A 25,721-nucleotide genomic window follows, 5' to 3' on the forward strand; every position below is an offset into this window, starting at 1 on the left:
GCGCGATGACACCGGGACGCTCGCCCGACATCATCAGGCGCTATTTTGCGCTCGAGCATGTGGGGCGAAGAATTCTGCCCATGACGATGGTTAAAGTGCCCTGAGAACGCTTGGACACATCTAAAGGTTTTTTTTTTAGGAAAGATGCCTCATGGGTAAACTTCCTTTCAAAATGATGTTGGCTCCGAATTAGTTACCTCTGACAAGGGGTGAAGCGGGCCGCGGGAATTGGGTGATGTAACTCGAAAAGAAAATTTGAAGGTTTCTGGGGAAAGAGTGGGTCTTTCAAAGGGCTGACACAAGCATGATTTTCCAAATGGCCTCCTGTAAGATTCTCCGGCTGGAATTTTGTGCTCTCCCTTGGAGCTGACTGGCAAGCGGGGTGGGGGGGTGTGTGTACATAAAATGGGTTAGAATGGTGGAGGGGGGGCCATTTGCATCACCTACCCACCTCCGCTGGAAATTTACCCGCAACAGGGGAGGTGTTGGCAGCCACCTCCGGCACGCGCCCACCAAACGAAGGATGGGAATGACGCGCGATGACATCGGGACACACGCCCGACGTCACCGCGCGTTATTTGACATGTCAGTGGGCTGGGACTGCCCCCACACGCTGATGTGAAAATTCTCCCCTTGCTGTCGTGTAACAAGCTACAGAGATAAAGAAAACTTTTAATTTGTTTCTTACAAAGTGCACCTCAGTAATCGATTATAAAAACAGAAAATGCTGCAAAACCCCAGCAGGTCTGGCAGCATCTGCGGAGAGAGAAACAGAGTTAGCGTTTCGAGTCCGTATGACTCTTCTTCAGAGCTGGAGAGAGGTAGAAATGTGATGGATTTTATACTGTTTAAGAGGGGGTGGAGCAGGTGGAGCAAAATAGAAGGTCAGGGATAGGCGGGAGCTCAGGAGAGATTTGACAAAGATGTCATGGACCCAAGACAAAGGGAGTGTTAATGGTAGTGTTAAAGGCTAAAGATGGTGCTGATAGTGGCATAAAGGTAAGATAGCAGAATGTCTTAATAGCAGAACAAGGGTCAGCGCTGTGTGAAAGCACAACATAAATACAAGTGACAGATGGTGGGGGTGGGCAGGAGGGTGGGGGGAGGGTGCAGTTGGGGAAAAAGGATGAAATAAATAAATGAATAAATAAATAAAAATTAAAAAAATTAATTGGGTTAAAAAAGGGGTAGAGATGGAGGAGTCTGAAGTTGTTGAACTCAATGTTAAGTCTGGAAGGCTGTAAAGTGCCTAGTTGGAAGATGAGGTGCTGTTCCTCCAGTTTGCGTTGAGCTTCACTGGAACATTGCAGCAGGCCAAGGATGGACATGTGGGCATGAGAGCAGGGTGGAGTGTTGAATTGGCAAGCGACAGGAATGTCTGGGTCAAGCTTATGGACTGAATGAAGGTGTTCTGCAAAGCGGTCACCCAGTCTGCGTTTGGTCTCCCCATTATAGAGGAGACCACATTGGGAACAGCAAATACAGTAAACCAAATTGAAGAAGGTGCAAGTGAAGCACTGCTTCACTTGAAAGGAGTGTCTGGGGTTTTGAACAGTGAGGAGGGAGGAGGTAAATGGGCAGGGGTTACATCTTCTGCGATTGCATGGGAAGGTGCCGTGGGAAGGGGATGAGGAGTTGGGGGTGATGGAAGAGTGGACCAGGGTGTCCCAGAGGGAACGGTCCCTATGGAATGCTAATGTGGAGGTGAGGGGAAGATATGTTTGGTTGTGGTACCATGCTGGAGTTGGTAGAAATGGCAGAGAATGATCCTTTGCGTGCGGAGGCTGGTGGGTTAGAGTAATTGATTACTCTAATGTTTAAGGCCTCCCTTGCTGTCATAGCAAGCTTAGACCCCAGAATATATTGTGTTGCTATGGCAGTAATGACGGGATATGCCACATTTCCATTCCAGATCGACCTGAAATTGGATAGAGTGGGAATGGAAAATCCTACCCATAAGGACTGAAACTGTTTCATATTTTAACTCCAGAAAATCATAACCAGGATGCTGAGAAACTGAAGTAGGACTACATTAAACAACATGGAAGGTTACAGGGTTTCTATCCTGTCTTCCTATGCTAAATAAACAGACGTGATTGTGACTTTGTATATTACAAGTTTGGGGTTTTGGAAATCTGAGTGTTGTTGTATACAGGCAAGGTACTAGCGTTGATAGAAGATTGGCTGTCTGGCAGGAGGCAGAGAGTGGGGATAAGGGGGTCCTTCTCAGGATGGTGGCCGGTGACTAGTGGAGTTCCGCAGGGGTCAGTGTTGGGACCACAACTTTTCACTTTATACACTAATGATCTAGATGAAGGAACTGAGGGCATTCTGGCTAAGTTTGCAGATGATACAAAGATAGGTGGAGGGACAGGTAGTATTGAGGAGGCGGGGAGGCTGCAGAAGGATTTAGACAGGTTAGGAGAATGGGCAAAGAAGTGGCAGATGGAATACAACGTGGGGAAGTGTGAGGTCATGCACTTTGGTAGGAAGAATAGAGGCATAAACTATTTTCTAAATGGGGAGAGAATTCAGAAATCTGGAGTGCAAAGGGACTTGGGAGTCCTAGTCCAGGATTCTTTCAAGGTTAACTTGCAGGTTGAGTCAGTAGTTAGGAAGGCAAATGCAATGTTGGCATTTATTTCGAGAGGACTAGAATATAAAAGCAGGGATGTGCTGCTGAGGCTTTATAAGACTCTGGTCAGACCACATTTAGAATATTGTGAGAAATTTTGAGCCCCGTATCTCAGGAAGGATGTGCTGGCCCTGGAGAGGGTCCAGAGGAGGTTCACGAGAATGATCCCAGGAATGAAAGGCTTAACATATCAGGAACATTTGACTGGGACTATACTCGATGGAGTTTAGAAGTATGAGGGGGGGATCTGATTGAAACTTACAGAATACTGAAAGGCCTGGATAGAGTGGACGTGGGGAAGGTGTTTTCATTAGTAGGAGAGATTAGGACCCGAGGGCACAGCTTCAGAGTAAAGGGAAGACCTTTTAGAACAGAGATGAGGAGAAATTTCTTTAGCCAGAGAGTGGTGAATCTATGGAATTCATTGCCACAGAAGGCTGTGGAGGCCAGGTCATTGAGTGTATTTAAGACCGAGATAGATAGTTTCTTGATTGGTATGGGGATCAAAGGTTACGGGGAGAAGGCGGGAGAATGGGGTTGAGAAACTTATCAGCCATGATTGAATGGCAGAGCAGACTCGATGGGCCGAATGGCCTAATTTCTGCTCCTATGGTCTATGGTCTTATGTGAGACAGGTACCAGTTCTTTACATTCAGAGCACTGTCACACCTTGAGTCAGTGGCTTGTTGGCATTTATGTAAAGAAGGCAATAAAGGGCTCCTTTTTCTCAAAGATAGAAATGTAGTAGTGGGGAACATTCAAAAATACAATGAAAAACTACTAACATAGAAGGGCTGATTTTACTTATTTTCAATGGCTCCCACATTGTCAAAATTGCAACGAGCATGTTAATTGCTCCAACTTTTTTAGTGTGGCTTCCTGCCAGGTGTTCAAGATTGGTGAAGTTAACATTTACATCTCTTATTGTACTCATGTATAATCCCATTTATATCTAAACAAGTGTCAAAAATAGACCCCTTATCCCTGTATTAAACGTAATGATATATCTCATAGGTAGGGTTTTTCTGCATGAAGTTATAATTGTTTAAAGAGTATATGGATAAGAGAGGTACAGTGCATATCTATAGACAGTGAAAATGTAGTCAATTGTTCAGATCAATTTAGGAATTCTATACTAGGAGATAGGAATCCTGGTTACAGCTAAAACATGGAGCTTTGGACTTCAAAAATGAACACCCTGAGATCAAGAAATGAGACGCACTTCCAGCTAAATTCTTAAAAGTTAACATGGAACATATAGAATAAAGTAAAAATAACCTACAGTTACACAAAATCAAAGGCAGATTGAATACAAAATGTTTAACAATAACATTTAGCAATTAATAACCAAAATCAGACAGCTTGTGAAATTCTTCTGATAAACTAACTTTGCTGTTGAAATGGGAAGAGATACATTTACCAAGGCACTTATAAACCAAGTGAAATAGGACAGGGTTTGCACAGGGCATCTCAGGATGAACGGCCTGGAGTTGACTACTTATGCTAGTTCTGATTTTTTTCATGCAGGACAAGTCTGGAAAGTTTCTCCTGTGTTCCATGTTTCAAGCTGAGGTTAGCATCTCCTCCTGTGATGGAGATCATTTTTCATTTCCCATGCTAGTTTTTTTTTCTTAATTTTTATTTTGAAAATTGGGGTAGCAAAGCAACGCAATCAGAAGCAGACACAAGATGTACCCTGAAGGCGGTCTTGGTGGTATTTGCGAAGAAAGACTTGGGGAAATGACGATGTCAGCCCAGAGGGGCTTCCTGTAGCCCCATGGTCCAGCAAACCTGTTTTCCTGAGTGATCTTAACTACATGTATGTGCAAGGGATAAACTTCCAGGTGATGACACTCGGAAAAAGTGAGCATGCACATGAAAAATTCCTCGGTTTTAACATACCTGCATTTATCCACTTCTGAACTTTGTTGTCTGGTGGCCTGTAGATGAACTTCCTCAGGGATCCGACAGCGTGTGAACCGACCAGTGTGTATCTGCCAAAAGCTCGGCAGTCCACCACACGAATATTAAGAGGAGGGTGAAGAAGTTCATTCTCTGGTAGATCCTATTAGAATCATAAAAATGTTAATAGAAACAGCATGCTTGCCATACCAGAGAATAAGGTGAAGTTATCACACAACTGTAGTCATTATGATGCTCATTTCCCAGTTCTACATTGAGATTGGGCAGGACCATGTGCGATGGATTTCACCAAACCTCAGTTTGGCTGCTAGCTGGGGCAGCAGTAGCAACTTTCTTGGGAAAGAATGATAACTTCCACATGTAGCCAGCAGCACCAGGTCAATAGTCGGAAGTGCTCCACAGGGAGGAGAATGAGAGACTAGGGTCAGTGAGGATTGGTGTGAGAATACCTAGGTGCCCCTTGATATAAAATTCTCGATACCTTTCTGTACCATAGCCAAACAATAGTCTCGCTTTATTCTGACATCAAGGATCTTAATTCAGATCTTATTATTGCGTCTGTTTCGTAGGTTGGAGCTCTTAAAGGCATTCTTAACTAGAGTTCCTGTGGCCCTGTGATCTATCTCTACAAGGACAATTTTAATCCATTCTGAGATTATTGGCAATTAACTTGGATGCAGGGCCTCCCTTTATCTGGTGAAAAACGGGTTGGATTTGGTGTGGGGGAGGCTAATGTCAATTTCAGTGTCATTTATGAAATTGGTTCCTGACAAAACTTCTCAGGTGAAAAGCAATCAAATCAGCTGTATTTAAAGGGACTGTTGGAGGCTGCAGGCAAAAACATAAGTGCAAAATATCTGTATGTGGAGCCAGGAGGAAAGGGACCGTCTAACCATCTTAAATCTGCAAGCTGCTGCTGGCTCAGGCTTGCTCCCCAGCCAAATGTCCCCCACTGCTTATGATATACCATTGGCGAACTCCCCACCCAGCCAATCCTGCTACCCCAGCAACCAGGGCTTTTCCTCGGGGGTTGCGACTGCTGTCCACAGCTCACCTGCATTGAGGGCAGCAGACCAATTCTCCGTGGTCTTTAAGCATGTGCAGCAGCACATTACCCAATTTCTAAGTCACTACCTGTGACTGGCTTAATATGGAATTTTCTGCCCATCATCATAGTTATTCTTCAGGTGTCTTTTTGAGCATGACATCAAGGGCTCTGGTCAACTGATAGGGCAATTCATAAACAGTCCACTGGTGCATAAACATCAATATAAGGTATGTATGTTCTAAACATTATTTTTTGGGTTGAAAGTGACTGAATTTTTCAATTTTGTTGTAGGCTTTAGAATTCTACTGAAAGGGTTTTTCAATCAATAGCTTGTATCCTAACGGATCAATAAACATTTATCTGAAAAACAAACTAATCAATATACACTCCAACTGCACACTTGGTGAATTTATCACATCTCAGTCATGGATCGCTGTTGATCTTTGCGCCTTAGAAATAAATAGATAGGAAAAGTGCTGGCAGCCCGTTTGCCTGCTGATTTGGTGATTGGTTAAATTGCTTGAGTGGTTAACTTTTATGACAGTGAACCTTAAGAATATTTCCAGCATGTCCACGAAATCATGAGGCAACATTTCCCAGGGCTGAGTGTCGTTGACGGAAAATAGATGGAAAGTTGCAGACAGTGCGCCAGTGATTTCTTGATAAGTTGCAAGCACTAGTGGTGCATCATAGATTGCCTGAGGGACTGGGGAGAAATTTCCCAGAGATTTTCCTGCCACAGGTTTTTCTCTCCTTTCTGTTTTTGCTTCCACGGGGATTACCGACTGTTGAGAAAGGAGCTGCGCCATCATAGGACCTGCACTGATGCATCTGATAGCCTTCCCATCCTTCTTCATATGTTAATAGTAAAGTGTGCAGTCATGGGCATGAACACCAACTCTAATCACTAGCTTTTTGCTTCATATTCAAAATATGATGGATAACCATTCTCTGCTGTGTTAAATAATTATTCTTCGAATCAGGAAAACAATATGCTGAACTGGTTAAAAGCAGATTTGTTGGCAGAAAATGCTATCTGGCATAAAGCATAGGCCACGTGACTTAAATGTCCCACAGTTATATGTAAATTATAGACAATTGCAGTATTCAGTTCTCACCACTTCAAAATACTTGACCAAAGTGCTGAAATTTGGATTTTTCTTGTAGCTCTGAATGACCGCAGACTGCACACCCTTTCCAGCACATTCGATGTCAACTCGCGGTCTATCAACCTGTGCTAGATTCACACGCTTGAGATCCCTGAGACCCCAGAAGAGAATCTGTAAGTAGTAAAAAGAAGAAAATGCTTTTATGTACACCCATATCAACACAAACTAACATTTACAAGTCACGCCTTGCAGTTTGTGTATATTTTGTCCTGTCGTTCAGGATCAGAGTTTTTGCTGCCTTGAATCATGACACTGTTTCATGTATTGTAGTAATCGGACTTCAGACTTCTGTTTGAATCACACGTGAGCTCTTCATTCAGTCCAAAAGAAAGGTCAAATAAGCCTTTTAACATTTGATGAACATTAGTGCAGAACAAAGTTAAGCAGCTTTTTTTTGCCTTCAATGCTTCTATACTCATATCTATTTTTTTTCCTTTGGAGATTAGACAGACAATGCTGTTCTTAAGTCTGTCAGGAGAGGAGAAGGCCGCGCAGTCTAAGTCACTTGCCTCTTCTTTCCTCTGATATAGTGCCCCATATCTGCTTGGTGTGTTTCTTGAACAGCCTACCTGAGCTTGGGGCTTTAATTGTGGGAACAAACTCACATTCTACCGCTTTATGGCCCAATACCCCAATATTCCAACGTGCCATACCATTGGACTAGCCCAGTTTACAGCTTATTTTCACACAGCCCCTCCCCAACATCTCCACCCTCACCACTGACTACATCACCTCAGAAAGAGCATCTCCCTCTGTCTGACTTTCGCAATGAAAGCTGCCAGATTGTTGCAACAACCCAACCAGCACATTAACGTCCTTCAGAACCATTCAAGCGTCCCGTGTGATTGACTCCTAGTGCAATCAGGTCAAATAGAGATGAGCTGTAAATACTCAACAAATGTTAACCTGTGATTTTTCTATTGAATTATTTTCTGAAGTTTGTGGCTGTAATGATGGGGAGGCTGCCAGCACTCACCGGTATTACTCTGTCAAACTGACAGCAGCTTTTGGAAACTGAAGATGCGAAGCTGAATACAAAAATCCTGCAGTTGCTATCAACGATACCCTGCTGCTCAACAGGGTGAACTTGCAGATGTAATCAATACAGAATCAGTAATTTATTGTGTACTACAAGCTTCTCACTATGTGGCTCAGTTCATAGCACCCTCGCCTTTGAATCAGAGGGTTGTGGGTTCGTGTCCCACTCCCGGAAACCAAGAACTGTGATTGTACTTGGAAGAGTTGCAATCTGTGACTGTTGATAACTCGAAAGAGCTTCCTTTTTTAGAGGTGTCAGCTGTGGCTCAGTCCATAGCACCCTTGCCTTTGAATCAGAAGGTTGTGGGTTCATGTACCACTCCCGGAAACCAAGAACTGTGATTGTACTCAAAAGAGTTGCAATCTGTGACTGTTGATAACTAGAAAAGAGTATAAAAGCTATCTGAAATGTTAAGCCTTGTTTGATCAGGCATAACTCATTTTTAACAGTGTACAGCAAGGTCCTGAAAAGTTGACTTTTTACAAGTATGGGGTTTCATTCTCTCAGAGGAACAATTGAAATGGGCATGATTTTTAAACTAATGAAAATTACTTTTCTTTTTCTTTTTTAAAAGTTGTTTTTGTGATATTTCATCTTCTACCTTAATCCCAAGTGCATGCCCCCATCTTTATTTTGCTTTCTGCATAATGATTAAACTGTGGTGAGTTATCTCTTTTTTTTTAATTTCCTGCTCTGCAGCCTATGAGAGTTCTTCAACGTGATTGGCTGATCAGCCTGCCTGCTGCCTGCGCTGTTGCTAGATACCAGAGATGGTGCCAATCTCAAAATCATGTTGCAACAGAGGAAATCCATGTTTGAGAACCCACTAAATCTTTGCAGACAGCTTTTATCAAGATCGGTCAGATGTGTGTGTGTGTGTAGTGTCCCTTTGCTGCTGACGGGAAAATCCAGGTCTAGGTATTATTTTGAGTATGACAATGTTCTAAGGGTTGCCTACCTCAATCCTGTACTTGCTCAACACAGGCCGGATCCCTTTAGGAACAGGGAGAATAGGACCACGTTCAGAGTCTGTTGGGCCATCAATTGGAGGCAGATTGTGCTTTCCTGAGGGAGGAATCTGTATTGAATGAACAAAACAGTGTGTAAATAACTTTTAAAGGGGAGACCTGAGATCCCCCACCTCCTGGAGTATGAAGATAAAATGCAGGAGCTGCAGTTCCCACATAAACTATTGGATTAACAAAAATCAATGAATGATTTATATTGTCTTTTAATGGTTCATGATACATTCATTTTCCCCACCTCAAATACATGAGGTAATAACAGAACTTGTTCCAAAAGGCGTTACTTTGTCACATGTATATAATGTCATTAGGATGTAAATGAAACATAGCTCTTCTATTACCCTAAACAACAAAAAGTTTGACAAACACTTTAAAATAACACTGGATCTTACAAGTGTGAACTTCTGTGCATTGGTTCACCTCTCAAAACCTTGACCTCCATTCTCCCGAAGTGCAACAATAGGAAGTCCTTGGGAAACACCATCACCCTGAAGTTTCTCTCCAAGTCACACACCATCTAGACTTGGGTATATATCATTTCAGCAACCAATAGATTTTTGGGGATGGGGGGACAAGGGACAACCCAAGCAGATGGCGGCGAACCCTATGGGGTATTTATATGTGTATTTATATTCCAAAAAACATTTGATATGTTCCACATGAAAGGCTATTAGTTAAATTCAAAGCTGGGGAGTTTCAAAGTCAAACATAGGAATGGGCGAGAAACTGAAAGATAGAGAAGAATGAATACTTGTTTGAAGTGTCAGATTGAGCGATGAGCTTAATGTAGGACTTCCTGCTGTTTCTAATTTGCGTTGTTTCATTGCACTGTTTCAAATTTTCAGATAATAGTACGCTAGGGGGGGATAGTAGAATATAAACAGGTGGCCCAGAACTAATGGAAGGCGCTGAACAAAATAAGCGCAGGAAAAACAATGGCAGACAGAAGTAAAGGAGAACTGAGCGTCACATGAACGATTTTCAAAAATACTAAAATCAAATTCAAAGCTGCCCATGTATCATGCTTACTGTGTCCAACCAATGCAGAAAGGTAATCCAGAAAATTAATAGAATGACAAGCTGCATAGTCAAAACAGTGTAACTTGGGGGATTTTAAACCCTCCCCCTCCACATCCCCATGGGCAGAATTTTGCCCTTGGCGGGTGGGCTTGGTGGGGGGTGGGCAGGGCCAGTCGGGAAGCTGACCGCCACCCGCGATTGGCACCGGACAGCGATTTCACGCTGGGCGGGCCAATTAAGGCCCACCCAGCATGGAACGCGAGCGGCAGGGTACTGAGTGCTGCCTGTGCGGGCGTGGGGGGGGAGGGGGGAGGATGGCGAGTGGGCTGAACGTGAACTTCACGTGTGTGTGCGAATTGAGTGCTTCATCATCTCCCTGAGGCACAGAGCTGCCTGCTAGGTTGGACGGGTAGCGAAACATGTAAGTTAATTGATTACTTAACGGCCATAACCAGGCCTTTTGATTGTCGGCGGGCGTGCTGCTGGCTCTGGTGCGCGCCCGCCGACCAAACCATCGCGCGACGGCGCATTGACATCAGCATGCTTAGCCGACATCGACGCGCGTCATTTCGCACTCGAGTGGATTGGCCGCGTGCCCGCCTGCCGAGCAAAAGTTTCTGCCCCATGACATGCAGGAGAGGATTGGGTTGGGGGCCCACAGTCCCTGGGTGTGGTCTTCTACCAATAACCTTCCTGTTGGCAGCTGACTGGCTACTCAATCTGGTTGGCTATCAGGCTATCAGGAAACAGGTAACATTTGACAATGAGCTCTTGTTAAATTTGGTTTATCTTGAAGAAGCGTGTTCAAATTCTCGAAGATCCCTATTTAATGCAGCAGTGGGGTCTCTGTCATTATCTTGTCGTCCACAGCTGCCTCCATCTGTTGCTGTTAGATCTGAGAGTTCCATATGGGCAGGGAAACAATCTGTGTAAGGGACTGAGATGCAAAACTAGTTAACAAGCTCAAATGGCAATAATAATTAATTTTCTAATCTTTCTCCTTAATGGAAGCAAAATTCCTCGAGTAGAACAATTTTACCTCTCGTAAAGAGTGTGGGTAGGTATGAACATCAGCGCGCACAGCTCCCTAGTCAAAATGTCAGGGATCTGATGCGTGATTTCCAAAATAACCTGGTGCCTCTCCTTCCCATTGAACTGAGGTGATTAAAAGTGTATCAAATTTTAAAATGTACGACTGTTGCAGGTTCATTCTGCACCAGTAATGACTTTCAAAAGATCAAATAAAGAAATTATTGCAGGATTATAAGATGTTCCTGTCTTATTTCAAAAGAATTTTATTGCAGACAGGGAAAAGACAGAATTCACAATACTGTTGTGTTTTTGCATTCCATGAATTTTTAAACTTTATTCTGTCATAGAATGTGGGTTTCGCTGGCTAGGCCAGATTTATTGCCCCCACCCCCCTAATTGTCTGTGAGAAGGTGGTGGTGAGCTGCCTTCTTATTTCCAAGAAGGAGTAAACGCTCTTTGATACTGTGGCTCCTGCTACTCTTCATCAACAGGTAGATGAGTCACATGATGCAAAACTGAGCCATGCAGGTCATAAGGATTCCAGGTACATTTCCTGGTCTGTGCTGAATTATCTGATCTTAGCTGTGAAGGCATTGGATGCTGTAACTAGCTTCCATGTCCTCATTCAGGAGGGAGATGATTAAAAAAAAACACTGGCAATGGTATCCACTCAGCATCTGTTGACATTTCAAGTCGTTGACCCTTCATCAGAACATCAGGAAAGCCATTGACCTGAAACATTTTTAACTCTGGCCCAGATTTTCACCACAGCAGAGAGGCTCTCCCATATGGCGAAAATCCTGGAAATCGCCAAAACTTCTAATTCCCACCCCTGAACCCGGAATTTCGCATTTTCACGGGGGTGGGACTGGAGTCTTGCCAGGGTTCGCACATGCATGATTCATGGAGCCAGCTGGCCATTTAAATCACCAACTGCCTCCACTGACTTCCAATTTTTGCACCCCCTTGCATGAATCCTGGAGTGTGCAGAGCAGACCAGGTCAGGGGAGAGCTGAACTTGATGGATTCATTTGGATAACCAGGGTACCAATTTCAGATGATTGTAAATCAAGTTTCTGAGGTGCTCTTATACGGTGAGAGCAGCGTAGCTCTACCACTGGAGGTTCCTGAACGGGATCGACAGGATCTGGAACTGCGGTAATGAGACACATCATCAGAACGTGGCAGTTCAGGATTTGGCGACTCTTCAGAGACATTTGGTGTGTCTATTCTAGGTCGGTCAGACACCTCAGGAATTGACAGTTCAACATTGACCACAGGTGGATCAGTAGATTGTTGGAATGTCTCTCGGGCACGAATATGATCTTCGTGCTTTCGGAGTATTCTATCTTCCACTTGTACTCGGTAAATAGTCTCTGAGACAATGGCTCCAAGAGCCCAACAGGGTCCATTGCTGAAATTCTGTACGTATCCCAGGTCATCTACACTGAAAGTGTGAGCTTTAAACTTCTGATTACTCTGGTTCTGCGCCACCTTCCCCTTTAAACACAAGATGTAGGCGTGTACGTAGATGGCGTTTCATTAATAGCTCCGACCGTGTTGAACCTGTAATCGAATGTGGCATTGACGATAAGTGAAAAGAAACCGGGAAAGTCGAGATTCCAGAGTGCCTTCCGATAGCTTTTTCGTAGCAGACTTAAAAGTTTGTACTGCCTTCTAGGCTAGGTCATTCATTAAGGAATGGTAAGGGGCTGTTTTAATATGTCGGATTTACATTTTCCAATCTTATTTCTGTCTTTTCTTTCTCTGTCTGCAGCAGAGCTTATCCTTGTCCTTCACTTTGGTTTCACTGTTGGTCAGGTCTCTCTCCTGTGAATTCTTAGCTTGCTTCAGTTCTGTAATTGTGTTACTCATGGTTTCATTATCTACTCACATCTTGGAAAGTTCCATGACTTTTCCTTTTAAGCCCTCTTTTGTTTCATTCAGCTGGTTCTTCAGCGTCTTTCATGTATCTCTTAACCTCTTTTTGGACTAATGAACATTGCCAAGTCTTCTCTGCCAACTGTTTCTTCAATTTGTTCAGAGTGGTATTAAAGTCATCTTGCTTCTCTTCATAATTTCCCAGAGGAACATGCTTAGACCTGGGAGATCCTTGTCAGGTGAAAGTCCTTGCGTTTTACTAACTCACCCCGAGAACCCATGTTGTATTTTCTTGGAAGTTCTGGAGTTTCATCTGGTTTTAGATGAAATATCTCAGAGCAGTTGAGTTTGATCTTCTGTAGCCAGTCTTGGTCTGAAAGACTGGGTCCTCACATTATATACGGAGTAAACGTCAGGAGCAGCAGCTTCAGCCGTTGTTGTGCCCGTTATTTCTATCATGTTTATTTGCTGTTTTTCAGACTGCTCCAACTTTGTCTGGCATTGCCTAACCACGTGACCCTTCTTATGACATTCTGCCTCTTTGAATTTACAGGTACCTGCTCCGTGGTCACCCCCAGATCTATAGCAGCTTTGTTTTGAAGTTGCTGCTGAAGTGTTTCTGCTAGGCTTTTTAATGTTTCTCACAGCGGACATTGGATTGCGCTTCGACTCTGCAGGTCTGGCCTTTGCCCCACGCTCGGCGGCAGGTTCCCGCCCAACATGAAGTGCGGCGCCATTTTCCATGTGTTGCAAAGCCTGCGAGTCTCTCGCAGCACTTTCCATGGCGAGGGAGGTTTCTAGGGCGCGCTTAAAGTCGATGTTGACCTCAGTGAGTGAACTGCGCTGAGTGGCGTCGTCCTTAATCCACAAACCAATCGTTCCCACAGCAAATGGTTCAATGTGTCCCCGAAGTCACAGTGTTCTGTTAACTGCTTGAGGTTCATGACATAGGTCGTGATGGACTCTCCCAGGGCCCTAATTTCTGAATGAAATTTAAAACGCTGCATTATTATGGATGGCTTTGGCTGGAAGTGTGTTTTCACGAGGTTCAGAATCGAAGAACCTGAAGAATGGAAGAATCGATGCGCAATGCCGCTGTGAGAAACATTAAAAAGCCTAGCAGAAACACTTCAGCAGCGACTTCAAAACAAAGTTGCTATAGGACTTGGCATTGGGCAGGCTTAGGGCTGTCAGGTTACGAATGAGGTTGGTATGTTTCACTGCCACATACACTCAAGAGGATCGCTTTCTGCTTTTCTTCCGCGGTAATCTCGTTTGCTACGATGTAAAATCCGAGGCGCTCTGAATACTGTCTCCAGTCTTCCATAGTTGCATCATATGGATCAAACCTGCCAAAGAGTGGCGTGACTGGTGTGCAGCTTTTAAAAAAAAAATTCAATGTACTCACAGCAACAGGTCGCGGTGCAGAGTCGGAGCTGATCCCATTCTCATCGCCAATTGTGATGACTCGATGGAGTAGACAGGTTTCATCAAGTAACAGTTAACTTTATTACAGAGAGATTTACAGATACTTTCGTGCTCAACCAGGACTCTCGTTAGTAAGCTCCGCCCCCCCAAATTGCCTATGTTAAAAGCTCATTGGTCGGAGCCCCCGCAGTACATCACGTGACCCCCAACTGATAGAAGGGAGGGACTATACCCCCAGTTACCATGCACTAAGTTGCCATAGGGAGTATGAGGGGCAATGGTGGTGGGGCGCATGGGTTGGCATAGGTTGGCATGGATGGGGCATAGGGGGTGTGTGGGTCAGTAAGGGTCTGAGCCGGAGGGTTGCTTTTGTTCTATTCTTTTTAAAATGTATTTAAACACAGAGCCAGATCTTTCCACCCAGCCTACCTCCACATCCAGACCCCTCTGCAATTATTCCGGGGACACCTGCTCCGACTCCTATTTCTGCCTGCCCCCCCACCCCCCCACCACCCCCCCCACCCCCCCGGTTGAAAATCCAATCTGCAGGGGGACATTTTTAAAGGTCGGGTATGCAGGGGTGGGAAATCTCCCGTCTCGGCACACTGGACCTGGGGACGGAAACCTGGGCCTCTGTTTTATCCCCCTCTGCAGGTGCTGCTTGGCTTGCTGAGTATTTCCAGCAGTTCTGTTTTTATTTCAGATTTCCAATATCCGCAAGCATTTTGCTTGCATCTTGTGGTGATGGCATCCACTTGTGCTTGCTTCTCAGTGACTGCTGCAGCAAGGTAGGTTTGTGGAGATCGCCAATGAGCATAGAATTAGGCTTGAGACATTCAGTGAATGAGTTGACGAATGAAGAGTGGCTGCCGCCTTTGTTGAGGTTGCTGGGGACCACACTGGCGATGGAACCCCAGCATTCGCCACTATCTTTAGGTAAGGAGGAGTAAGAGAAGAAGGGGCCGAGAATAAATTTGAGCCATTTATCTTACAACCATGGATGCAAAAATAAGAACAACAGCTTGTGTGTTCTGTGGGGCATTTCATCTCTCCTGTGTGGCTGCATTTTTTAAAAAATGGGGCACATGCATCTTATAAACTTGCAATAATATTTTTATTCAATCACTTGATTTTCCTAACATTAATTAACCAACTACAAATAGAATAACGTTTTTTTGTCAATAGATCTGAAGAAGAATTCCAAGAACCTTGAATCTGGCCATCCCAGGTTTGGCTTTGGCCAATAAAGAACTCCAATGACGTTGCCATCATGTGACTCCCACAGACCAATGAAAAGAGGCAGACAGAATGAGGTAGAATACATGTACTCAAGAGTTATTTCCATTTGCACAGCGTTACCTGAAGGAGCTCAAAAGCGGCCAGCAAGTCTCCAGCAGTCGTATTCCCCCGGTAGATCTGATAATACTCGAGTTGTGGAGGAAAACGAGGAGGGCCATACTCCTCCTCTGCCATCTTCACCACGGGCTTTGAAAATGTTCGGCCAATATACTCTGCTTTTCCCTGCAAGTGGAGAATTGTCAGCAACTACCTAACACAACTGAAGTAAAAAGAAACACCCGTAGCCACATATAGAGTTTCCCAGATGTTCTTAGGACTTGAATAGTTAATGCTCAATATCAAGCTACGTGAATTTGACAAGGCCTTCTCAAAACAGAATTGAGTAATATTTCTGAATGGGCTGCAACATGATCCAATACTAATCAAATGCTACACTCTACTTACTGAATCAATAAGATTGCAGGTTTTGATTTGCTGTTCAAATTTTAATGTTTTTGCTGTTCAATTTTTATTGTTCAATCTGGGAATCCCTGCATTTAACACCTGAGTTATTGAAGAAATGTTTCTATTGACTGTAGCTTCTACTCCTCCACAGTCTGACTATAATTCTATTGAGATCATCAGATTTTAGTTTCAAAATTGTTCTTACCGGATCCATGTCAAACTTTGACGGCTGTTTTGTTTGACGTAATATTGTGTTCATAAGATGAGACAGTTAGTGACAAGGTTAATCAAAGCCATAACTTTCTGTAAAATGATCTGTATCTACTAACTCACTAAGATCCTTTTCTAAGAACAGAACACCCAGAATTTTCCCAAAGAGAATTCTTCCATTGGCTTACTTTTAGCAAATTACCTTCATAAATTAACGTTTGACGATTTGGTTCCTGGCTTCATTGGTGCCTATTTTATTTTGGGAGATTTGTCAAAGTAATAGCCTAGCCTTGACGTTCGAATTTTCAGCATAAACTGCAGATCAGATGCATATTGGGTGCTCAATCTGCTTCCTCTAATAAAACTAAAATAATTGGACTTCACACAAAAATTGACTTGAAGGATATGATGCACCATGTAGTCAATATGGAATTTTCAATTCACATTGAGTTCCTAGGATTTTTGCCACAAGTAATAAAAAGTCCAGGATTTTAAGTATTTTCTAAAAACAGTAATTTTACAGCATTGTAAGTCACAATGGAATATTCTATTTGAGAGCTTCAAAAGAGGTATACTTATGGCATGCAAAACAGAAAATAAAGCAATATTTGATAGATGATTAATTTCAAACTATGCCTGGGATTGCTATCGACAATATTCTTTAACATACTCATGTAAGAGGCTTGAACTAGCCTTTAACATGATACTCTCAAAGAAAATAAATATGATTTCTTTGTTTTCCTCCTTTTTCCACAAATCTTTCTCTGCTCCTCGTTTCCTGAAAACATTGAATCTCTGCTAGAGCAGAAAGCACTCTCTGGTAACTTATCCAAGCAGTTATTATGTGTGCTCAGGTGAATAAATGTTGGTTGGCAACTTGGCTGAAGGGAGTATCACAATTGCGCTTGATAGAATCATTGAATTGTTACAGCACAGGAGGCCATTCAACCTGTTGAATGCATGTCGATTCTCTGCAAGAGCATTTTAGCTAGTCTCATTCTCCTGCCCTTTCAACATAGCTGTAGCCCTGCAATTCTTTCTCTTCAGGTGTTAATCCAATTCCCTTTCAAAAACCATGATTGAATCTACCTCCTCTACCCTCTCAGGTTGTGCACTCCAGATTCTAATCACACGCTGCATACAGAAAAATTTTCCTTGTGGCACCTTTGGTTCTTTTGCCAATCACCTCAAATCGGTGTCTTCTGCTTCTTGACACTTCTGCCAAAGGGAACAATTTCTCTCTATCTACTCTGTCGAGAACCCTCATGTTTTTGAACAACTCTATCAAATTTCTACTCAACCTCTCTTCTCCAAGGAGATTCTCCAATATGTTCACATAACTGAAGTTCCTCATCCCTGGAACCATTCTCATAAATCTTTTCTACACCCTCTCATCAGCCTTCACATTCTACCTAAAGTGTGGTGCCCAGAATTGGACGCAATATTGCAGCTGAGGTCAAGGCAGTGTTTTATAAAGGTTCATCATAACTTCTATGCATTTGGACTCTATGCCTTTATTTATAAAGCCCAGGATCCCATTTGCCTTTGCAGCTGGTTTCTTAACCTGCCCTGTCACCTTCAGTGATTTGTGCACATGTTCTCCAGGTGTTTCTGTTCCTGCAACCTCTTTAGAATTACACCATTTAGCTTATATTGTCTCTCCTCATTCTTCCTACCAAAATATATCATTTCATAATTCTCATTAAATTCCATCTGCCATGCATCTGTCCATTCCACCAGGCTGTCCATGTCCTCTGGAAGTCTATCATTATCCTCTCCACAGGTCACAATACTTCCAAGTTTTGTGTCATCATCAAGTTTGTGATTATGCCCTGTACACCCAAGCTGAGGTCATTAATGTATGCGAAGAAAAGCAGTGTTCCTAGTGCTAAGCCCTGGGAAATCCCTTTGTATGCCTTCCTCCAGCCTGAAAAACAAACATTCACCACCGCTCTCTGTTTCCTGTCACTCAGCCAACTTTGTATTCATGCTACCACTGTCCATGGACTTTAACTTTGCTAGCAAGCTTGTCTTAAGGCCTTTTGGAAATCCATAAAGACCACATCACCAATATGACCCTCAACAAATCTCTCTGTTTCCTCTCTGTCAATCAAGTTAGTCAAACACAATTTGCCTTTAGCTTTTGCTGATTTTCCTTAATTAACCTACACTTGTCCAAGTGACTTAATTTCATCACAGATTATCATCTCTAAAAGCTTTCCCACCAAGGGGTTAAACTGACTGGTGTGTGGCTGCTGGATGCATCCTTACACATCTTTCTGAACAAGGATGTAACATTTGCAACTCTTCAGTCCTCTGGCACCATCCCCACATCTAAGGTGGACTAGGAGATCATGGCCAGTACCTCTGCAATTTCCACCCCTACTTCATTTAGCATTGTCAGATACATCTCAACCAATCCTAGTGTGACTTATCAAGTTTAAGTACAGCCAGCCTGTCTAATGCCCACTCTTAATCAATTTTTAGCCCATCTAGTATCTCAAGTGCCTCCTCTTGCACTATGACTTTGGCTGCATCTCCTTTCTTGAGATAGATGCAAAGTTTTCATTTCATACGTCAGTCATGCGCTCTTTTTGTTCCCTAATTAGCCCCACTCTTCCTGTTACCACCCTTTCATTATTTATATGCCTGTAGATGGCTTTTGTGTTAACTGCCATTCTCTTCTCTGTCTCTCTTTGTCTCTTATTTTCATTTTCACCTCCTCTCTATACTTTTTATATTCAGCCTGCTCCTCACTTATAATATTAACCTGGCATCTGTTTTTCTGTTTCATCTTATTCCCCATCTCTTTTGTCATCCAGGGCGCTCTGGCTTTATTTGCTCTACTTTTCCCCCCTCTTAGAAACGTACCTTGACTCTGCCTGAGGCACTTTATAAGGTTGGCCATTGTTCCTTTACAGTATTGCTTGCCAATTTTTCATTCCAATTTACTCAAGGCAGTTCCATTCTCAACCCACTTAAACTGGCCCTCCTCCAATTAAAGACTTTTGCTCTGTTTTTTAAAAAGATTCTTTATTGTTCCTTGTCCTTTTCTATAGCTAATCTAACCCTAATGACACCCTGATCACTGTTCCCTAAATGTTCCCCTACTGACACTTGATCCACCTCATTCCCCAGAACCAGATCCAGCAATGCCTCCTTCCTTGTTGGGCTAGAAACATATTGGTCAAGAAAATTCTCCTGAAAACACTTCAGAAACTGTTCTCGCTCTCTGCCCTTTACACTATTATTACCCCAGGCTATCATTAGGATAATTAAACTCCCCTCTTATCACTACTCTAAAGTTATTGGATCTCTTTGTAATTTTCTTGCAAATTTGCTCCTCTATATCTTTCCCACTAGTTGGTGGCCCATAGAATATACTCAGTAGTGTAATAGCTTCTTGGTTATTTCTTAACTCTAACCAAATAGATTCTGTCCTTGACTCCTGTAGGATATACTTTCTCTCTAGCACTGTAATATTCTCCTTAACCAATACTCCCATCCTCCTCCTTTCTGTTCTTCTCTATCTTTCCTGAACACCTTGTATCCAGGAATATTTAGACAATATTTGAGCCAAGTCTCTGTTATTGCCACAACATAAGAGCATAAAAAATAGGAACAGGGATAGAATGGCTCCACTGTTCAATAGGATCATGGCTGATCTTCTTGTGTTTTGATTTCCACATTCCCATCTAACCCCAATAACTTTTGATTCCCTTGCCTAACAAGAATCTATCCACCTCTGCCTTAAAAATATTCAATTACCCCACTTCCACCACCTTCTGCGGCAGAGAATTCCAAAGTTGCACAGCCCTCTTAGAGAAAGAATTTCTCCTCATCTCTGTCCTAGAAGGGTGACACATAATTTTAAAACAGTGCCTCTGATTTCTGGACTCACCCACAAGAGGAAACATCCTTTCGATGTCCACCTTGTCAAGGCTGTTCAGGATCTTGTATACTTCAATCAAATCACCCCTCACTCTTCTAAACTCCAGTGGAAACAAGCCCAGTCTGTCCAACCTTTCCTCATAAGACAACCCACTCATTCCAGGCATCAATCTAGTAAACTTTCTTTGAACCACCTCCAATGCATTTACATCCTTCCTTAAAAAAGGAGGCCAAAACTGTACACAGTATTCGAGGTGTGGCCCCACCAATGCCCTGTATAACTGAAACATAACATCCTTACTTTTATGTTCAATCTCTTGCATAATAAAGGATAGCATTCCATTAGCCTTCTTAATTATTTGCTGTACCTGCATACTAACTTTTTGTGACTCATGTACTAGAACACGTAGATCCCTCTGCACTTCAGAATTATGCATCCGTTCTCCATTTAAGTAATACTCTGCTTTTTTGTTCTTCCTGCCAAAGTGAACAACTTCACATTTTCCCACATTAACTCCATTTGCCAGATCTTTGCCCACTCACTCAACTTATCTATATCCATCTGCAACCTCCTCATGTCCTCTTCACAACATACTTTCCTACCTATCTTTCTGTCATCTGAAAATTTAGCTACCATGTCTCCTCTCCTTTCATCTAAGTCATTGATGTAAATTGTAAAAAGTTCAGGCCCCAGTACAGACCCCTGTGGGACTCCACTCGTCACATCCTGCCAATCAAGAACAGACCCATTTATGCATACTCTCTGCTTTCTGCCAGCCAGCCAATCTTCTACCCATGCTAATATGTTACTCCCTACATCATGCGCTTTTATTTCCTGTAATAATCTTTGATGTGGCACCTTATCAAATGCCTTCTGGAAATCCAAGTACAGCACATCTACAGGCTCCCCTTTATCCACTGCACATGTTGTTCCTTCAAAAAACTCTAATAAATTGGTTAAACATGATTTTCCTTTCACAAAACCATGCTGACTCTTCCCAATTGCCTTGAGCTCTTCTAAGTGCCCAACTATAACCTCCCTTGTGATTGATTCTGATAACTTCCCCACGACAGACGTCAAGCTAACTGGCCTATAGTTTCCTGTTTTCTGCCTCTCTCCCTTCTTGAATAGAATATTTGCTTCTTTCCAATCTGATGGAACCTTTCCAGAATCTAGTGAATTTTGGAAAATTAACACCAGTGCATTGACTACCTCATTAGCCACCTCTTTTGAGACCCTAGGATGTAGTCCATCGGGACCCGGAGACTTGCCAGCCCTCAGCTCCATCAATTTGCTCAGTACCATTTCCCTAGTGATTTCACTTTCACCAATTTCCTTTCTCCCATTCACCTCCTGGTTTGCAGTTATTACTGGAGTGTTTTTTGTATCCTCCATGATGAACACAGAGCAAAATATTTGTTCATTTCTTCTGCCATTTCTTTATTATCTACTATTAACTCCCCACTGTCACATCATACTCCCATGTGCCTACTTGTGCCAGCAGCTCACTAACATTACTTACCACACTTTATGTGTTTACATGCATGTACAAACTTGAATTAGACCTTACTCTATTCCCTCTTGGCCTGACTCCAATGTAATACCTTACTATTTCTTACTCGAGTGCCAGTTGTCCCTCTGAAACCTTTGTGTACCTTTTGCCTTCTTCCTGATGTTATATTCTGGTTCCCAGGCTCTTGCAGATTATTTTAAATCTTCTCCCACAGCACTAGGAAACTAAAGACATTGTTTGCCAACCCTGCTGAGGTGCAACTTTTCATTCTGTACAGTACCCACATCGCCCCAGAACTGGTTCCAATGCCCCAGGAATCTCCCTCCTGCACCATCTCTCTGGCCACATATTTAGATGCACCATCCATCCTCCTATTTCTAAATTCACTAAGGAATAATCAGGAGGTCCCGCTTATTGATCTTTTTCCTAAAATCTGCCTGCAGGACAGACTCTGCCTCCATGTGATGTGGCTCTTGGCAGTCACTTCTATACTTGGACTAGGGTTGGTTTCCTGGCTTGATGGTGATGGAGGAGTAAGGGGCGTGTTGGACTGAGAGTTTATAGATTATGCTGGTATATAATTCTGCTTCTACTGATAGTCCACAGTATTCACGGATGCTGGATTTTTGGCTGTTAGATCTGTTCTGTGCTAGATCAGTTCCAGAGAGCACAGTGGGAGCAATGGAACATCAGTCGAAACAAACAAGAACCAGTGCTGGGTTTTGGAAATTGGAGGGAAAAGAAACAGAAACTGTATGTAAGGGTTATCGTTTTAAAGGGGCAAGTGAAAGCTGAAGCATTTACTTAGTTCCAGTGTACAGAACTATCCGTGACTACGCACAACACACGGCAGTGGACTTCAAGATGCAACACAGATTTCATTTGAATTATGATCTGAAAATAATGGGTAAACATTTTTGTTGTTGCATCTTTTATAGTGAGCTGCCTAATCTACTGAAATTCTGCTCTCAAGCTACTCAAATCACAACTAGTGTGAACAATGAAAACTCTACTTAGCCCACCATACACAAGGCATCCAGCAACAGAGGAAAGTTAGAGGAAATAAAGCAGAAACACACAGTCAGCCTTTACTTAACATCCAATTTATTCATAGTTGGGTGCTTAATGTTATGTTAATTGTATTGTTAAGTTTAAGGAGAAACAGGTGGGGGGTATTGATTAAGTGTCTTAAGCACATATAAAAAGGAACTGCTGGGACACTGGGGTGTTGTTAGGAAGGAGGCTGAGATATGTAATGCACGTTCTGTGAATAAAGCTACTTACAAAAAAAGGATCTGTTTCTAGTTTCATACTTCACTATCTGATTGGGATCCATTTAACATGGGGGAAAGTGAAACTTAAAAGGGATAAAGATTGAAACTTATAAGGAGCAAAGGCTGAAACACAGGTGTCTTAAAATACAACATTGTCAGCTCTAGAAGCAAACAGGCATCAGCTTCCCAATCCTAAGGTGTCTGTCTTATATATCTGTCCAACATGGTGAATTTGATCAGAGTTGTCAGCTGAATCATTATACTATATCGTCACACTGTATTCTATTGCTGAATAGATTGGGGTGAGGGAGACAGGCGGTGCGAGGCTGCTACTGTCTATGTCTCTGTTGATGTAATGCTTATCCTGTTAATTGTTTTTAAAGAGACCTTGGTGCTCTTTATGACAGAGTCCATGACTTTCACACATTCCTCGTTTCTCAGCTGAACATAGTTGTATGAAGGGGAGAAATCTTTCAAAAGGGGTAGCAGTAAAATAAATTGAAAGTAGATGCTGTGTCTATCAGTTTCAAGGATATTTCAATTGTAACATTTACCAGCCAAACATTATAATGTTTGCTGCTGATACTAAACAAAATGGCCAGGCACTCAATATAAAAAAGAGAAGGGCTGATTTTAACTTTCAGTGGTGGTAGTAGCAAATTGTCTGTCCATTGTATGCCCCATCTAATTTCCATGGAAAGAAAGGTCAGACACAGTGTATAATGACACAAAACAAAAACAGAATTACCTGGAAAAACTCAGCAGGTCTGGCAGCATCAGTGGAGAAGAAAAGAGTCGACGTTTCGGGTCCACACGACCTTTCAAGTGTGGACCCGAAACGTCGACTCTTTTCTTCTCCACCGATGCTGCCAGACCTGCTGAGTTTTTCCAGGTAATTCTGTTTTTGTTTTGGATTTCCAGCATCCGCAGTAGTTTTTTGTTTTTATCACAGTGTATAACGGATGGCTAACCCAGTACTACCTGCTTCCTTCACCTCTAAAAGCCAAAGTCAGCCCTAAGCTGATAGTAACAGAACCTGAATCAATTCAATGGATGGTTTAAGAGATAGCAGATCTATTTGAAGGTAAATAAATTGAACCCCCTGGATATTAAAACAGGAAACATAAACATGTGTACATAAGCATATGTACAGAAACATCCACTGATAAAGATGGAAAAGGAAACAAACAGTATCCAATCAGTGAGACTGTGTAAGAAATATCTGTGTTTTTCCCATCAAAGCCATCCCTTGAGTTCATTAACTTTCCCACGTGAAGAGGTCAACTTGAATAGGCAATGTTACGTTAAGGGGGCATAGAAGGAACTTGTAAGGTGAAAGTGGTCTTTGGCAATAGTGCATATTGCATTGTAAATCAGTAGCCCATTTTACTCCCAGTCCAATTTTCTTTCCTTGAATTGATTTTGAATATAATGTGGTATCATCTGTTTGATACTACTGCAAAAGTTGCATTTCATTTAATACCATAAAAAAACGGCTGACTACCTAGTTGGGGCAGGATTGAGGACTATAAGGATGCAGAGTAGAAACAGGGCTGTCTGAATTCTATTGCAGCTCTTGCATTACTGAGACCATGAAAATCATATATCAAGGAACACAACTGATCAAGGGTGTAGGATGTTAGATTAGATATTCTGGAGTTTTAATTTTGGGTGTTGGGTAGAATTTAACATAGAATATATTGGACATTAAAATATATTCTTGTGAACCATCAGAGACCATTTTGTGCATGCCCATTTAATTAAGTATATGTATTAAATTACACTTCCAGTAAACCACAATATTTTACAACTTAATTTTTATATTGCAGTTTATAATATTAATACACAAATTGAAATGGAACTGGAATTTCTAACTGTTTGGCTGAAAAATACAGTTAATTAGGACTCCTTACCACAGTATCCTGGTCATAAATTTCAATGACCACAATGGGAGGGTCATCTCTAAGTTCCTGTGCTTCACCATATAGCTCGATGTTATCAAACACCAGCAACTGGTCCCAGGTAGGACATAGAGTCTCCTGTAAAACCTGTGGATGACAGATTAATAAAACTGAAATCAGAAACCCAAGACTACACTATTTCCATGTTAATTCCCTATCAACATCTTGGGGGTTATCAATGACCAGGAACTGAACTGGATCAGCCATACAAATACTACGGCTACAAGGTCAGAGTCTAGGAATTTTGCAGCACGTAACTGACCCTCTGACTCCCCAAAACCTGTCTCCCATCTATAAGGCACAAGATGCAATACTCTACACTTGTCTAGATGAGTGCAGTTCCAACAACACTCAAGAAGCCCAACATGATCCAGAAATAGGCAGCCTGCTTGATTGGCTTCCCATCCACCAACTTAAACATTCACTCCCTCCACGACTAATGCACAGTGGCAACAGTGTGCACCATCTACAAGATGCACTGCAGGAACTCACCGAGGCTCCTTTGACAGCAGCATCCAAACCTATGACCTCTACCACCTAGGTGCAAGGGCAGCAGATGAATGGGAACACCACCACCTGCAGGTTTCCCTCCAACCATGCACCACACTGACTTGGAACTATATTCCTTCACTGTTGCTGGGACAAAATCTTAGAACTCCCTCCCTTAAAGCGCTGTGGACTGCAGTGGTTCAAGAAGGCAGCTCACCACCACCTTCTCAAGGGCATTTAGGGATGGGCAATAAATGCCAGCCTAGCCAGCGACACCCACATCCTGTGAAAGAATAAAAAAAATTCCATAGTTCTCTCCAATCCTGCCACCCCATTTAGCTGAGCTTAAAGCCTACAGGGCATCTCAAATATTTTACTCTCATAGGTGCCTGGTAAAATCATGAAGGAATGATGGAAAGGAAACTGAAGCAACACAGTC

The 25,721-nt window shown here is 42.6% G+C and overlaps 1 protein-coding gene and 1 long non-coding RNA gene across 5 annotated transcripts in view; one reads left to right on the top strand and one right to left on the bottom strand.

Annotated features, from left to right (window-relative positions):
• otofa (otoferlin a) overlaps nucleotides 1–25,721 on the bottom strand; it is a 470,909-nt gene that overhangs the window by 93,564 nt on the left and 351,624 nt on the right. For all 4 annotated transcript variants that reach the window (XM_078541508.1, XM_078541509.1, XM_078541506.1 and 1 more), the window contains 5 exons: nucleotides 24,746–24,880; nucleotides 15,560–15,721; nucleotides 8,773–8,892; nucleotides 6,725–6,886; nucleotides 4,538–4,700 (listed from right to left, as the gene is read on the bottom strand). In XM_078541508.1, the coding sequence (XP_078397634.1) occupies nucleotides 4,538–4,700; nucleotides 6,725–6,886; nucleotides 8,773–8,892; nucleotides 15,560–15,721; nucleotides 24,746–24,880 (742 nt within the window). The remainder of the gene's footprint in view (nucleotides 1–4,537; nucleotides 4,701–6,724; nucleotides 6,887–8,772; nucleotides 8,893–15,559; nucleotides 15,722–24,745; nucleotides 24,881–25,721) is intronic.
• On the top strand, nucleotides 218–8,647 carry LOC144680488 (uncharacterized). Its single transcript, XR_013576566.1, has 3 exons — nucleotides 218–326; nucleotides 6,774–6,888; nucleotides 8,514–8,647. It is a non-coding gene; the product is annotated as an uncharacterized LOC144680488 (long non-coding RNA).

Source organism: Cetorhinus maximus, chromosome 5 (assembly GCF_964194155.1).
Source record: "Cetorhinus maximus chromosome 5, sCetMax3.hap1.1, whole genome shotgun sequence".
Classification (NCBI taxonomy): domain Eukaryota; kingdom Metazoa; phylum Chordata; class Chondrichthyes; order Lamniformes; family Cetorhinidae; genus Cetorhinus; species Cetorhinus maximus.